At 36.2% G+C, this 15,756-nt stretch overlaps 1 protein-coding gene across 1 annotated transcript in view; it reads left to right on the top strand.

Moving 5' to 3' along the window:
• Nucleotides 1–15,756, top strand: part of LOC148955843 (uncharacterized) — an 84,274-nt gene that overhangs the window by 62,358 nt on the left and 6,160 nt on the right. The window contains exons 10-16 of the mRNA XM_089104603.1: nucleotides 481–593; nucleotides 2,700–3,162; nucleotides 4,719–5,017; nucleotides 7,030–7,219; nucleotides 8,614–8,947; nucleotides 13,674–13,894; nucleotides 15,508–15,737. Coding sequence (XP_088960729.1) covers nucleotides 481–593; nucleotides 2,700–3,162; nucleotides 4,719–5,017; nucleotides 7,030–7,219; nucleotides 8,614–8,947; nucleotides 13,674–13,894; nucleotides 15,508–15,737 — 1,850 coding nt within the window. The remainder of the gene's footprint in view (nucleotides 1–480; nucleotides 594–2,699; nucleotides 3,163–4,718; nucleotides 5,018–7,029; nucleotides 7,220–8,613; nucleotides 8,948–13,673; nucleotides 13,895–15,507; nucleotides 15,738–15,756) is intronic.

Here is a 15,756-nt window from a genome sequence, read left to right on the forward strand (position 1 = left end):
AATAAATTTATTAAGACCAAACCGGAAAAAATACAACTAAAGCTAATTTTCAGTAGTTAATAGGTAACTCATTTAATTCAAAAAATTGGTGTTGTATTTCTCCACTGTTAATCTGTATTTATTAAGCTCAGACCCTACTGTTTCTTTAAATCCCAAATACTAGTTTGTGTCAAGGATAAAACAAATTTCAAAAAAATTGGAAATGTTCACATTGGTACATACACCAGCTATCAATTGTATTTGAATATATGGCTTAGTGATTCTATATTAAAACTGTATAAATAACTGAAGGGAACAAAAAACCAACAATAAATTTTCTCTAACCTTTTTTTTACTTCTTATTTTGTTCCATACTTTCTTCCTTTCTTATTAACTTACTTTGTTTACTTTCATTCTTTTTTATGTCTTAATTTTTGTACTTTCACTGTCAATTGTTTTTTTTTCATATTTTTTGTTTAGATTTTCTTCTTTATATTTTAGGTCGTCGGTTCCGTGAAGATGATGAAAGTGCAGATTACATTATTGAGCAAGCTGAACAGCAGTTAAATGGTGGACTTATCTCAAATAGACAGTTTAGCGACATTGTATCAGATGCAAGTATCTTTATCGTATTTGCATGTCAATATCTTATATGGTATCTTAGATGATATCTTATATATGACGTAATACTTTATATGTATTACGTCAGTGACATGATTTTGCTTTTTTTTGCAATAATGTTTTGATTTGAAAGTACTGTTTTCGCTAATTCTGAAAAAGGAATCAGCAGTAAAATAGTATTTATTTCTTTAGTGTTTTTTGTACCTTTTTTTTAGAAATTTTAGGAATTGACTACGCTTTTTTGCTGTTTCTCTTATGAAACTTTCCTGACGCTAATAATGCTCCTCCTTCTATTCCTGTTGAGGTAAACTCATTAATCATCTGCCAAGAACTACTCAATTTGCTCCCTGAGATCGATTTCAGCTCCCATTCCGATTTGCTCCCTTCCGATTTCAAGACCCAGCTCAGCATTCTCTTTATTTCTTTAATATTTCCCTTAAAATAACGAAAGGCTTGAATATCTAAAAACCGTACTTATTTGTAAAAGATTACAAAAAGAATATGTGAATATAACCAAAACTTGAATACAATCAACAGAAGAAGTAGTAATTTGATACTATTTTGACTGAGAGGTGCTGTAGACAAAGTGACAAATGAAGAACAGTGCGGTTTTAGAAAGGGTAGATGATGTGTTGACCAAATTATCAGTCTTTATTAATTGAGAAGGAGCTGAGTTATCAAACACCTTTGGTCCTCGGTTTTATAAATTATGAGCAAACATTTGATTTTCTTGATGGAAGAGATTTAGCAAAGGTCTTATCCTTGTATGGTATACCGTAAAAATAGAAAAGAATGATTAGTGTTGTCTATGAGAATAACACTGCTGCGGTTAAGGTAGGAAATGGGGTTAGCAGCTGGTTTCGTATTAAATCAGGAGTTAAGCAGGGGTATGTTCTATCCCATTTATATGGGTCATTTTGATGGACTTTGTATTAAGAAGAACATGAAAGACAATGGGAGAACATGGAATCAAATGGGGAGGAAAGAGATTCCCGGAATTAGGTTATGCTGATGATTTTAGCATCCTAGAGGAAAGTGTGAGCAAAATGAATGAACTTATAGAGGTTTTGTGATTTTATTGTGCTAGAATAGGTTTGAAAATTAATGTTAAAAAGAATGAGTTAGTAAGGCTAGGAATAAGTGAAGATGAAAAGGTGACGCTGGGTAATAAAAAGATTTATGTGGTGGACAGCTTCACTTACATTGGTAGTATTATTAGTAAAGACGGTGGGAACAGTGAAGATGTTAAAAGTAGAATATCCAAGGCTCAGGGGGCTTTTTTAAAGTTGAAAAACGTTTGTAAGATTAGGAAGATAAGTCGTCCTTGATTTGAATACTGGAAGCTATAGGGATGACAGTTGTCAAATATAGTTCTTAAGCATGGGCTCTCCGAAAAGCGGATGAAGATTTGCTAGATGTTTTTCACAGAAATTGCCTTCGGATTGTTCTAGGTACCTGGTTGACTGACCATATCTCAAACAGTAGGCTGTATGAAAAATGTGGTTTAATCCTGCTTTCTAGGGCTATAATGAAAGAAAGTTTGAGATGGCTTGGGCACGTTCTACGGATGAAAGATGACAGATTGCCGAAGATTGTTCTTTTCGGCCAGCCGTCAAGGGCTAAACGGAAAGCAGGTCGTCCGTAATTGGGGTGGGAGGATTAGACATCGTTACAAACAAATTTACAAAGTATCAGATCTACCGACACAAGATTATTGTATTTATAGTATCTTATTAAGTACCAGTTGACACCGTACTTAGTCCGTAATAGCTACTAAATTATTTGCTAATCATTGTTGAAGTAAAAAATGGTTTAATTTACTTAAAGTGTTCGAAAACTGGGCCCTTATAATGGATATTAGAGGCAAAAGCACTGAGGGGCATGTCATTCTTTTTCCTGTTCTTTTTCTTTGGCTTGCAGGCTCTGATTGCGAGATGTTTTTCTAGGTCTATAGCTGAATTCTTAGTACATTAAAGGAGAGCTAGTAAAAACATTTTGAATTCCATACATACTTACAACTTCCCTATCGTATTACTATATTTCCCATTATAATAGTCAGTTTATTCGTCACCTAGTTAATTTGCCTTTGAATTCCTCAGGTATTACGGCGGCGAGAGACTCGGATGATTAGAGAAGCTCAAAAAAGAGACAAGGCCTCAATGCCTCTTCCTGGTGTCCGTGGCCCTCTTCCTCCACGTCCAATGAGAATGGAGGCACCAAGACCTGTACTAGAACCAGGACTTTTGTTAGAACCCAGACCTTTGTTAGAGCCGCTATTTGACCAGCGTTCTGGCCCTAAACCTGGTCCTCGGCCTCCTTTAGCTCCTGTTTTACCCCATGGACCTATAAAGGCTCAAAGTGTATCTGAGACCCATGTGATAAATATTGATAGTATTCCTAGAGAAATACGTTTCTACGGAGAGACTGCTGTGGCCTTAATGGCCCCTAACGACCCGAGAGAAATATCGTTCGTTCATGAAGATTTACCTAGAGCTTTTAAAGTTGGAGGACAAATAATAGGCGAACTAAAAGTGGGAGAAAACTATAAAGAAATTTTCTACGGTAAGTTATCTTCTTTTCTTGTTTCTGCTGCAGCCATAACAGCACATTCATAATAGTTGTCGTATTGAGTGGAAGGGGGGCCGGTGGATGTTTCTTTGGCAAGGGTACCGGACGACTTTTCAAAAATTCTAAGGGGTCTACTGAAAAAACGCCTGCTATTGTACTACTCCAATTTGTATGTGTTAACGCTCTATCTAAAGGATTTACGCCGAGGGTAGATACTTGGCCATTCCATAGGGGCAATGAACCCCTTACCTCTCCCAACTTCCGTTGGTGCTAGTGATGCTTTAACAAAAAGAGTTTGTATTTTCTCCAAAGCCAGTACTTCCGCAACTTACGCGTACATATGGGAGGGGGAGCTGTAATCTGCTCAAACCAGTTTAAAGGACCTCTTCTCATAGAAATGTTGGAATTTGGGATTAGTAATAAAATTCGAGGGTTGGGTTTCCTCATCGTAAAGTTTAGATCTTTGAGCTCTGATGAAACGAAGCCTAAAGTAGCTGCAGATGGTAGTGTGGCAGGTCCTATTGCCACAAGAACTTGTTGCTGGTGTCGGTTAGTTGAAAAGTTTTACAACGGTACAATTTTAACTTTTGTTAGGGTGAGTGTAGGTAAGTTTGGACAGTTTGCAATCTAAAATTTGTTTATATCTAAATTTATATATCATGCCAATATCTAAAATTATATAATATTTAAAATTATGCCAAAGACAGGGAAATAAATGAAATTATATTGCATTGCAAATAATGCAGAACTAAAAATAGTAGCGAGATAAAAAAAGTAAATAAATATAGGAGTTAAGAACCAAAGTTGAATGGAAATATCATAAATTGTGCTGATTATATTGCTAATATAATTAGATTGCTAATAATATATTACTAATATATTGTTTATAATGCTAAACATTATATTGCAAATAATAGAAAGCGTTATTAAATGTATTGCGCCGTCAAGAGCTCTGTCTCTTGATTTTCTGCTGTGACGTGATCTATCGGATACATAAATTATTATTAATAAATAGTAGTATTATTCCAGATAGAAACTATAGTATTTTAGATTTTGTTTGGGGTTATTCGTTGATAAAACATGTTAAAATAAGTCTTCAGCCATAAGCTGATCTATAAATGGACTTCTTTGTATTTCGCACCCTTCACGCCGGAAGAATCCTCTGAGATCTCTCCTTCCTCTTAAACTGTAGATACGCTTGCCAGTGGAGGACCCCCACCCCCCTAAAGATTAATCCTCCTGTGAAAATGCTTCTTAAATTGTGTTTTTGGCGATTATCTCCAGCGCGGAAGTAAAACTATGCATATTTCCCTTCAGCTTTCAATAAACATTACGTTATCGGTTTTAGCGCACTTTTTATTGCTTGAGTTTAACCATTTACACCTGCTTAACATAAAATACAATATTGCACCGCACACGAAACACTTTCAAAGACAATGCTTTTTTTCCGTCTTTTAGTTCTTTAGTGCCGGTAAAACAATAGCGACAACCCTGTACGCACATATGATTCTCACCAGCATGTTTATTTAATTACCTCATCTTTTTCACAGAAGGTCGACCGGTGCGAGTTAGAATTGGGGCCCCGACAAAAGAAATCTTTATAGATGGCCAAGGATTTGAATTCCAGTTTGGAGGACCTGATGTACTTCTCCCAATCGCTGACAAAATTTGTTTGATTGGAATTTCTGGGCCTCGGCCTTCAGTATCAATTGGTGAGGTGCCGAGAAGAGATTTAATAGCTGGAAAGACTGATCTGATACTTAATGGAGAGCATTTGATTCCTGTTTATTTAGATGCTGTTGAGCAGAAATTCCAATTTAAAGGCATTATTCATACAATGAAATTTGAGGTAAGATTTCACCAGCCTTTACTATTTATTACTTTACTAGTTTTGTATTACTTGTCAAAGAACCAGTGGACTGAATGTCATAAAAAAAAATATAGCGAAAACTGTTTAGCGTGGACCGCAAGAAAATTAATTTGCCCCTTTCCCCTGAAATTCCCCCCAAGTTCCGTTTTTCCGTCCATTTAGGCCCCTTCTCACAAAAAAGAAAACTTCCTGCAAGTTCCAACTTGATACCCGAGCCTTTAGACAAAAACGGGTATGCCACACATAAAATTCTTTTACTCTTTCATGAACCTTCTCTGTAACGAGCTATAGCAAAAAAAAAAAAGTATGCTCTTTTATTAGCTTTGCCAATTGACTGATCTGTTCTCTGCTTTCTAGGGAAACCTTTGTGTTATTCGATGTTTTGCATCGCGTCTAGTTTTCAGTTTAGCTATTTGCTGGATTCATATCACTGTCAACTATATTTTTCATTGTATTTGCTCTATTTATTTGAGTTATTATTTATCAAAAATTTAAAGGAAAACTATGAGACTGAAAACTCAAGCCGTAGGTGAAAATATTGAACGCCGCCAGCGGCTCAACTTGACTGTAAAGCTAGCTTTTGATAAAAGCCTTCAAATTTTTATAAGTGAAAATTACCAAACGACGCTACTCCATGAATTCTTTCTGGTTCTAAAGCGAAGTTATCTAAAGTCGTCCTAGAAAATATCGCGGAAAACGGATCTAACGAGAAACTATTTTTATCAGTATATGGGCACTAAGCTTTTATGTATTATACAATTTTGCTAGCCGGAGAGGTTAGAGCGAATATAGTTTCAACTCAGACCGAAAAAAGAAGAGTTTTGCTCGTACAGATTTTTTTCAAAGAACGGCGTCAAATATGATTTTAGGAGGGGAATTCCACTCCTAGCAAAACCTAGCTTAAGCTTGCGATGATGCTTGGGCTTTTGAAAACAGATCTTAAAACGGTAGATTTTTTGTGGTGTTTGTGTTTTGATTTTTTTTTATTTTTTTTTGCGTTTTTAATTCAACGGAACGCTACAGGACCTGTTGCCCCAGTGGTTTTAAGTACTACTGGTATTTTAAAGGGTGAAGATCATAGTAGTAGCTACTAGTAGTAAAAATAGTAGTAGCCTATTGCTATGTATCACTTGCTACTATATAATAAAGTATAGTAGCTGGGGAAAATCTAAAAATTCAGAGCTAACCGGGGAGACAATTCTGCCCTTCTACTGTGGTCTCCTGTTGATATGCATCCCTAGGGCACTTTCTGACCCATTTTGAATCTGGTTTGCTGATTTATTAATTATTTACGACTATTTTGGGCCCATAGTCAAATGATTTGTCAGCTGAAATTGCCTTTACAAAGCTTAAAAAAGTTGGGCATGATCAAAGAAAACGTGTATTTTATTCTGATATTTATGTGTCATTCCAAGACAGTTTGGAGGTTAATTGCTTGCAATTTAAATGATTTTGTTTAGGCTTTTTCTAGGATAAAGAGCAAGTCCAAGGATTTTTTAGGGGAGTGGAATTCAAAACTAAAGAAAGACCCCTCTTCGAAAGTATTTTTAAAATGTCTTGTAATGAAAGACCCCTCTCAAAAGTATTTTTTAAAATGTCGTGTAATGACAGACCCCTCTCAAAAGTATTTTTTTTAAATGTTTTTAATGAAAGACCCCTCTCAAAAGTATTTTTTAAAATGTCTTGTAATGAAAGACCCTTCTCAAAAGTATTTTTAAAATGTATTGTAATGAAAGATCCCTCTCAAAAGTATTTTTCAAAATGTCTTGCAATGAAAGACCCATCTCAAAAGTATTTTTAAAATGTCTTGTAATGAAAGACCCCTCTCAAAAGTATTTTTAAAATGTCTTGTATTTGACACACATTTTGGGACTTTTTCGCCTTGGGAAGTGGCCCGTTCGTCCTTCCCCAAATGCGGATGACCCTGTGGAGTTCCTCACCCTGTGTAATATCGTACTACAGAAAATAACTGAGTCATTTTCTTGTTGCAGAATGCTTTTCAAACAGTTTTATTTGATGGACAGCCCTACAGGCCCAACTTTGGAGGTCTTCCTACTCAGATTCGACTGAATGGCGAGGCCCATTATGCCCGGTTTTTACCCCTGCCAGAGGGTGTCACACCAGGAGCGTTCCCTCCTATGGGTATGGAACCAGAAAAACCAAAAACATTGTTGCCTCAAGGTATTTTGAAACTACCCATTGTAGTTATTCTCTAAAGGTGGAAAAAGTTACCCTTCTCCCTTTTCTTCTGCTATTGTTTCTTATTTTATTTTTGTAGTAACAATTACATTCTAATAATAGATAACAAAGCTTATATTATATATTATTATCAGGGCCGTCTCCAGGATTTATTTTGGGGGGATTACAGAAGGATTTTTTTCGTGGGGTGGGGTTTACAAAAGGATTCTTTTCGGGGGGGGGGGTACAGAAAAACTTTAAAACGCATCAAAAAAAAATTATGTTCATTTTTGTTACATTTTTTTATGATTCGTGATTCAAACCCATTAACCCCCCCCCCCTGGATACGGCATTGATTATTACACAATTTATTATTTTCATAAGTTTATGGTTGATTTCAGCTTTTTCTTCTGAAGTATTGTTTAAATCATCATAAGTTTATGGTTAATTTCAGTAACCATAATGGAATAACTTAAATTGAAGTCATATAGTCTATGTTAAGTCAACCAAATTTATCGCATATGAAGTCAGGCAAATTATTATCTCACCATTTATCAAAAATAAATTTTGAGAATAAAATCTTAAATTGGAAGAAGAGATATTCCCTAGCTAGTACAATAGGTTTGTTTAAAATCCCTGGAGCTCTGAATACGACCGGAGCTAGAACAAACATATACTGAGACACAAACTATTCTTAAACTTGTCGTATTTTGATAAATGGATAGATTGATGATAATACAAGCAGCTGATGAGTTAAATTTTATATTTATATGAAAAATTTCAGATCTACAAATCACATTTGGCGGTACATGCACGGTCAGAAAAGAGCCTCATGGGGCCAATGTCGAAGTAAGGAGTCGGTGCTGAACCCGTTTGTCCGAACTTGAACTTAGTTCTCTTATCCTAATTCAATTAAGGGCCATTTTTTTAGATTGCATGCAGATAGTTTTTGGTCTCTTTACTGAAAATAAGGGTTGAATCTTAAATTAGGTATGCGGTTTAAAACGTTTTACTCATTTCTCAGAAAGTTTTTATTTAGGTATAAAAAATTACGAACATACCCCTTTAGTTTGGAGGCCCCTGTGCTTCCGCCTATGCTAGCCTTCTCGGTAATAAGCCTTGGATATATGATCAGATATCTTGATGAGTCTGCGGCAGCAGTTCCAACATCTCGTTGCAGCACAGAGCTGCCTGAGGCCAACACAGAATAAAGCCCTGCTAGGTTCTTGCCTATAATTGCCACAAGGGTACTCTTTCAAGGAGAAGGCCTTATGACGAGCAGACTCAAACCTCGGTCCCCTGGAATAACCATGCGTAGCTCCATCCATTAATGCTGGAAATAATCTAGGTCACAAAGGCCTGGTATGCTGAATGATATCTATATTTTATTTTTTCAGGCCCACCCATGGAGCGCCCAGCTGCCATAGCACCACCCTCCCCTGCTCCACGAAAATTAGACCGCATTGCATCTAGTATAGCCACAGTGGCTGCTAACGCTCGCCCTGCTACCGAGTATACTCGAGAGATTACCACAGAAGTCCAACCACAAGCGTTCCACGAAATGAATGTTCACGACCTTTTCTCGAAGCTAATGGCTACTGGTTTAGTTCCACTAGCTGAACAAGTGCAATCAAAAGAAGAGAAAGAAGCTGTTTCAGTTGAAGATGCCGCTGTTAAAGCCGAAAAAGAAGCATTAGAGGAGATAACTCTCAAAACTGAGAGTTTAAGACAGTACGTTAATATCTTTGTTTATCATTAGCTAGGCCGTCCTTAAATATTGGTTTTGCCGACAGAATAAGCGAACATAGCTATTCCCCTTTATGAATGAGCGAAGGGATTATCAGAATCCCTGGTGGGAGGGAGTTCTAAAACAGGATATTTTTACTGTAATTTTTTAATATGCCTGGGAGGAGGATTTTTTTGTATTATCTCAGGTGGAATATCTTTTAATTGTGTGTAGCTACAACATTAATTAATTTCAAATTAAGCACGGAAGGTTGATATGCAGTAAGACGCGGTTCATATAAGTAAGGTACCTGGTTATTTGGTTTTTGTAATAGTGAATTAAGGATAAAAAGTATTGTTACTATAAGGGGAGAGGGGGTAAATGCCGTTTGAGGGCCTCACTGCTGAACATACTCCTCCACCCTTGTTAGTTCAAAGCTTCACTCTTTACTCCCTCCCAAGAAGTTCCCGCTTCGATTGAACCCCGCCCATATCAAACAACATATCCCCGCTCAATCAAGGGCGTAGTACTCTTTGTTTTGTTCCAGATGGATACCTTAGATTAGTAGTTCCCAACCAATTTCGGGTCAGGCCCCACCTAGGCATTTCTAAAATCCTGATGCCCCCTTGTGACACTTAAATTTTGTTATTCAAAATTTTACTTGTTTTCCCCTGGAGGAACACAAGATAATTTTTGGGTCGTCCTCTAGGCATATTTTATACTAATATTATAAAAATATTGTGTAAGTACGATACTTTTTATACATTGTATTTATTCATTGCATTAGTATCATGTATCTTTTTTGTTCTTTTTATGCATTTAATGTGACGTCATTCACTTGATTATTTTTCCTTTCAAATTTAAGGCTTTAAAGTAAATTCACCCGAAGGGTGCACGTCTCATGCATGACCCACCATAATATTGCTGTGCCCCACGGGGGGGGGGGGGCATGGCTGCGCCCCACGTTGGGAATCATGGCCCTAGATGCATTAAATATATTGTTCACTAAATATATAATTCTTTTTAATAATAATTTATTTGGTACTACTTAGTTCCATATAACCAATATGAATCTAACCCCCTTGTGGATTTACACCTATTAAGGTTTATGTTCCATGTGCAAATTTCTGGCATGTTGTATTTTCGTATTTTTACTATTTTAAACGTAAGACGTTTAAACATATGACGACAATTTTGTTTTCACCCGATACCTTAGATTCAGCTTGGTCCGTCTATCAGATTATATTTTTGAAAATTTATCTGCATTTTTTTTTTTTTTTTTTTTTTTTTAAGTACTATCATAGTTCTTGCTTGATAAATCGGAAATTAATAGATCCAATTGAATAAGTATCTTGTCATTTTGGTTCAAGTTGCAAATGTAGATTTGCTGCAAAATCGCAAGTCGCTGATCATAAAATCATTGCACACGGAGCATAAACCTTGGGGTGTAACTTCATAGGTTGTAAGTCCGGGTAAACTCGAACTCCTTTGGAGGCTGTAGATTCGTTCAAGTTCCACAGTCTAAAATCTGTCGAAATTTAAAAAAAAAAATTTATGCGAAATATTTCAAACAATTCCATGGAAACAAATTTTCTAAGGAGCAATAGTATAAGAATTTTAGAAATGTCGGTAGCTGAACGTAAGTCAAGCATTTATTTCTTTAGGAGCTGTTTGACCCCTTGCAACATTGTCAAGAAAATTATATATATTTTTTAATATTGTGATTTGTTAATAACAAATCCACGTAGTTGTAACGATTTCCTTTAAAATGATCTTCGAAAAGCTCTCTATGATGATCAAGTGCCACGCTAGCAGTGAAGAAAGAAAAAACGAAAAAAGGGGCCACATTAATGCTTCTTATGCAAAAAAGTGATTTGCCTTGTTGTTCAAGCGAGAGCTATTATTTCCCTAATTGGGTTTTCAGCTATGGCGGTTCCAATGGTGTTATTTTTATTTCGATCACTGTAAACCTTTCTCTGGTACACCTTTCTGGTGATGACTGGTTTTACATTGATAAACATCTAAAGTTTGAATACTTGTACTGGTAAGCGTCAAGTCGAGTCCGTCAGAGCTAAGGATTCTCGTAAAAGGAGATACTACAAGAGTCTCTTTCTATAAACTATGTGTTTACAAAACAAATACGAGACAAACGCTTGACTGGATTAAGGCAAGACAGAAACTAACTCTAACTGCCTCAGAAATTCATATATAAAATCATTTCCAAGGTCCCTTGAACAAACCAATAAACTTACTATCTAGAATACAAACATCGTAAATTTATGTGTTCCATGAAACTCGGTGATCAACAACCCAATAACCATGTGTTCAATTTCACGTTTCCAAAACCAAATATAAATTGCAACATCGACCCAATTTGTGAATGTATCTCTTGTTCAAAAATTTTTATCAGAAGTTTACTGATTTGTTGGTTTTAAGATAATTAATTTGTGGTGACTATTGGCCGAGATTCGTCCTTTAATAGGTATCGCTGCAACCACGATCCTGCGTTTGATCAGATTGATGGCACTAGAAAGCGTATTATATAATCTACAAGTTTTGAAACAATAAATATTCCATTTTTTTGCAAAACACTTTATTTTGTAAATGATATCTAATTAAGGCTTGTATGGTCGTTAAAGGACATACCAATAGTCACTTTAATCAATAAATTCCGTACATGTATTGAACCTTGACTTGAAGGAATCCACAGAGGATTTTTGCTGAATCATACCCTTATGGGGAAAAGTTATGAAGAATGTTTAGAAAGCAAGTTCCGTTTTTCCTTAAACAAAAACAAGTGCAAATAATTACTTTACAAAATATTACAACCCTCGATATAACTCCTACGATTTTCCAGGGATTCATCATAGGTGGTAAAAGGCCTGTGTTGTCATCATAGGCCTGTGTTGTCAACCATATGGTAGTATTTTCTTTCTGCTTTTCATCAATGTTGAAGTGCTGATCGCCACGGAAAGACTTCAAAAGGAGAAATAGATGAAAGTCGACTGGAGTGAGGTCAGGGCTGTACGGAGGAGGGCAATCAGTAAAATGTCTTGTCTGTCCCAAGACACTGCGCACATGACTTTTTGGCGCTAAGATTTGCTTGGGCGTAACTTTTGCCGGCGACGTGTGCCTCCATTTCGTCGATTGGCGCGCTAGATTTGGAGTCCTTTGTCCGAAGGGTGGGAGTTCGATTCCTGGTGTGGCCGGTTGTTTGCTTTTGGACGGGGGTCGGTGATTTGACTCTGTAAGCTTAGCCAGAGTCGACCCAGCTTTATATGGGTATCTGGAGAAATCTGGAGAAGGTAAGCAGGAGGGTGTACAAGAGCAAGGATGGCTGGCCCCCAACCCTCCATTGGACTTCCTGGGTGAAGGGCCTTTAAATAGAGATCAGCACCGCCGGTTTGGACTTTAAGGGTCTAGGGCCGTATCCTTTACCTTTCACTTATCATAAGTTACTCAAGTTTCATCTCCTGTGACCATTTGCGATAAAAATGAATCGTCACCCTTGTCAACACTTCAACAGCAATTAAGAATTGAAAGTAAATGTTACCATATGGTTGACAACGCACACAGCAACATTCTGTGAAGAAAGTCTTAAGAAACTTGTATTACACTATGATAAATGACAGGAAAATCTGGGACTTCTGTCGAAAATTAGTGGAAGGATTGTAAATTTTTTTGTGTGTAAAATAAATTTTGTTGCTTCAATTGTCCTTCTTTTTATTTTATTAAAAATCTGAACTTACTTTCCAAACACCCTCGTATTTTCCCCGAAACACACTTATTTGCTCAATTCTCATTAAAAGATTGTTCGTTCTTAGGTCTTATAGATCTTAGGACATGTTTTGAACCTAGTTTTGGATCAGATTACTCTTCCATGTGGTGAAGTCAGGGTTTTAGAGCCCCCCCCCCCCTCCATATGTTTTTTCTAACCTGTCTTGGTTAGAGTTCTAAAAGTTTACTGTCTTCCCTAAATTGCTTGCCCAATTTTTAGTCAAATAAAAGGCTGATGTGCTTATCCGGGTATTTTTTTTAGCGCACTTGTGTATTTATATTTAAGTTCTAATATATACTTACTTGTACTTACTTACTTGTACTTGTTGAACGTTCAAGCCGCATCCAGACTCATCGTGGCGCCCAGCAGATGACGAAATGTCTCCTTCCATAGGTTTCGCTCGAGGGTGCCAGGCTTCACCAGTTCCAGCCACTGGCGATCCCAGCTACGGCCGTATTTTCGGAATCCCCCGACTATTAATATTATAGTCGGGGGATATATTATATATCCCCCGTATATATTATATACTATTAATTTAAAGGTCTTGATTTATATATTAAAGTTGATTTACTTGAATGTTTTGAACAAAGATGTTAATTAATAAAATAAAATGAAAATAAGAAAAAACCGACATCTTTCGTCTCTAGATCATGAAAATAGGTAAGCATTAAAAAATGATCCCAGTCCAAAGCCCCCACTGCTAAGCTTTGTCGGTTTCTTGACTGTATTTACCTCAAGGATTGCCACTCCATGGATGTGTTGCGACAGGTGGGTTTGAACCTTTGTTCCCAGAGGTTCAAGGCACTGCTCTATACAGTGAATTTGTGCACCGCGACTGAAACGTTGGCAATTGTCGGCGTGTTATGTCGGACTTGTTATAAGTAAGTAATTTCTTAGCTATTTGTATTAAAAAATATTTCATCAAGATTCACTAAATTTTCCTTCTTTTTTAGGCGTCGTCGACCGATCATAGACATGATGTACAAAGGAGTTCAATGTAATTCGTGTGGTTTGAGGTTTCGTGGAGACCAGACTTGCAAATACAGTCAGCATTTAGATTGGCACTTCCGTCAAAATAGGAGAGAAAAAGCCATTGGTCGAAGGCCACAGGCAAGAGCTTGGTATTATAACGTTAGTGATTGGCTGAAATTTGAAGAGTTCGGGGAAGAAAAAGGTAAAAGCTTCTGGACAAGGATTTTCTTTTACATTTATACTTGCGTTTTTTTCTTCTTTTTGTATCGTATAAAAATTATTCTAAAATATTTGTAAAAATAGCATTTTTTTTATCCGAAAGTATTGAAAATTTCAAAGTAGATGCTGCCTTTTCAAAATTGTGATGTAAAATATTGTTTTGAGAATGTTTTGATAGGTTGTGTTGTCACCCTACTTTTCTTACTTTATCGGATCTAACCTAAATTTATTTACTGTTGAATTAGGTACTGCATAGTTTTTAAGGTGTATTTGAAACTCTTAAATAAACTGAAATCGTTGCTGAAATGTTTTTCAAACGGACAGTGTCTTTTTTTTTTGTTTTTTTGTCTTTTTATAATGTACCTTTGGGTAATTTTCTACCTATTTGTATTGTACCTTTTAACAATGTTTCTATGTGATATCTCTCAAGTAGTGACAGGCTACTTTATTTATAACCTAATGGAACATTTTCTGTCATACCCGCGTGGGTGCTTATTCATGGAAATGTTTTTTATTTAATTTTTGTTTATTTTTTTTAATAGCTTTTTTTTTATTTAATTTGTTTTTTATTTAATTGAGTTTTTAATATTTAATTTTTTTATTTAATTGTTTTTTATTTAATTTTGTATTTAATTTGTATAATTCACTAGAAATGCAAAGTTCGGTCAAAAAAGAATGGAAAATTGAAATGTTTTCTAATCCTGCTTCGAATTTCACTTTGGACTCTACTTCGGACTTCGGATTCCCCCATTTCAGATTGTTCTTGCTTCGAAATCCCATTTAGGATGAAGTTCAGCTTTAGATAGATTCTTTTTTCTGTAATTACAATTAATTTGCTTGTCACGTGAGCACAAAGAGGAACAAAAAAAAAGAAAAAGATTTCTGGAAAACCGGGAGAAAATAAACTAACAAAAGGCGTTAATATAGAATCTATAGTACCAAGGACAGTGTAAATGAAGTCTGATCCTTTGAATTGATTAAATGGAAACTTCCACATCTATATATGTCTTTAAAAACTGGGAAAATCTGGAAAAATTGAGAAAATGGGAAGTTTGGAAAAATTGGGAAATTGGAAAATCTGGAAAAACTGGGAAATTGACAATATTAGAAAATCTGGAAAATTAGGGATTCGATTTTTCTTGAAAAAGACCATCATATGCAGTTGTGCAGTTTTGGTCGTTTTGAGTGCCCAGTTTGAAAACAAGAGAAATTTGAGTGAAAAATGAGCGACATTAAGGTAGAAACACCAAACAGCTTGATTAAGGACCAGACAGCTTGAGAAGGTGTTGCTTTTCTTTGCAGTGGTACATGTCGTTGGGAATCTACAAGTGGTTAAAATTTTGAATGTTCGGGACGGACAGCACTGTCAAATCTAACTACTAATTTTGTATAATTTGTTTTCATCGTTCATCGTGGCAACACTGTAAAAATATGGCACTGCCCTAAAAACTTCAAAAGAAGTCTTAAAATTCGTGGTTTTTCAACGAATTCCAGGAAGCAGAAAACTGTTGTTGTTTACGTTTTTAGTGCTTTAAGGTCTGTAGAAGTGGACGTTTGAAAAAGACCATGATCTAATTTTGTATCTTTTTCCTAAAGGATGGCTGGAAGGCGGTGAGCCGTCAGATACTGAAAGTGTTTCCTCGTCACCTGAACCGGAAGTACCTACAGTTCCAGCTGACAATGAAAACCCTGAGCTCAATAAATGCGCAGTTTGCAGAGAGGAGATACCGCAGTTTTTTCACGAAGAGCTTGAAGAGTGGAGACTGCGAGATGCTGTGCGAGAGGACGATAAAACTTTTCACAGCTCCTGCTATGAAGATTGGAAGGTGAGTCTATCTCAGTCTT

The sequence above is a fragment of the Artemia sp. Qi Xiang Cuo genome, chromosome 2, assembly GCF_049724085.1.
Source record: "Artemia sp. Qi Xiang Cuo chromosome 2, ASM4972408v1, whole genome shotgun sequence".
Lineage (NCBI taxonomy): Eukaryota > Metazoa > Arthropoda > Branchiopoda > Anostraca > Artemiidae > Artemia > Artemia sp. Qi Xiang Cuo.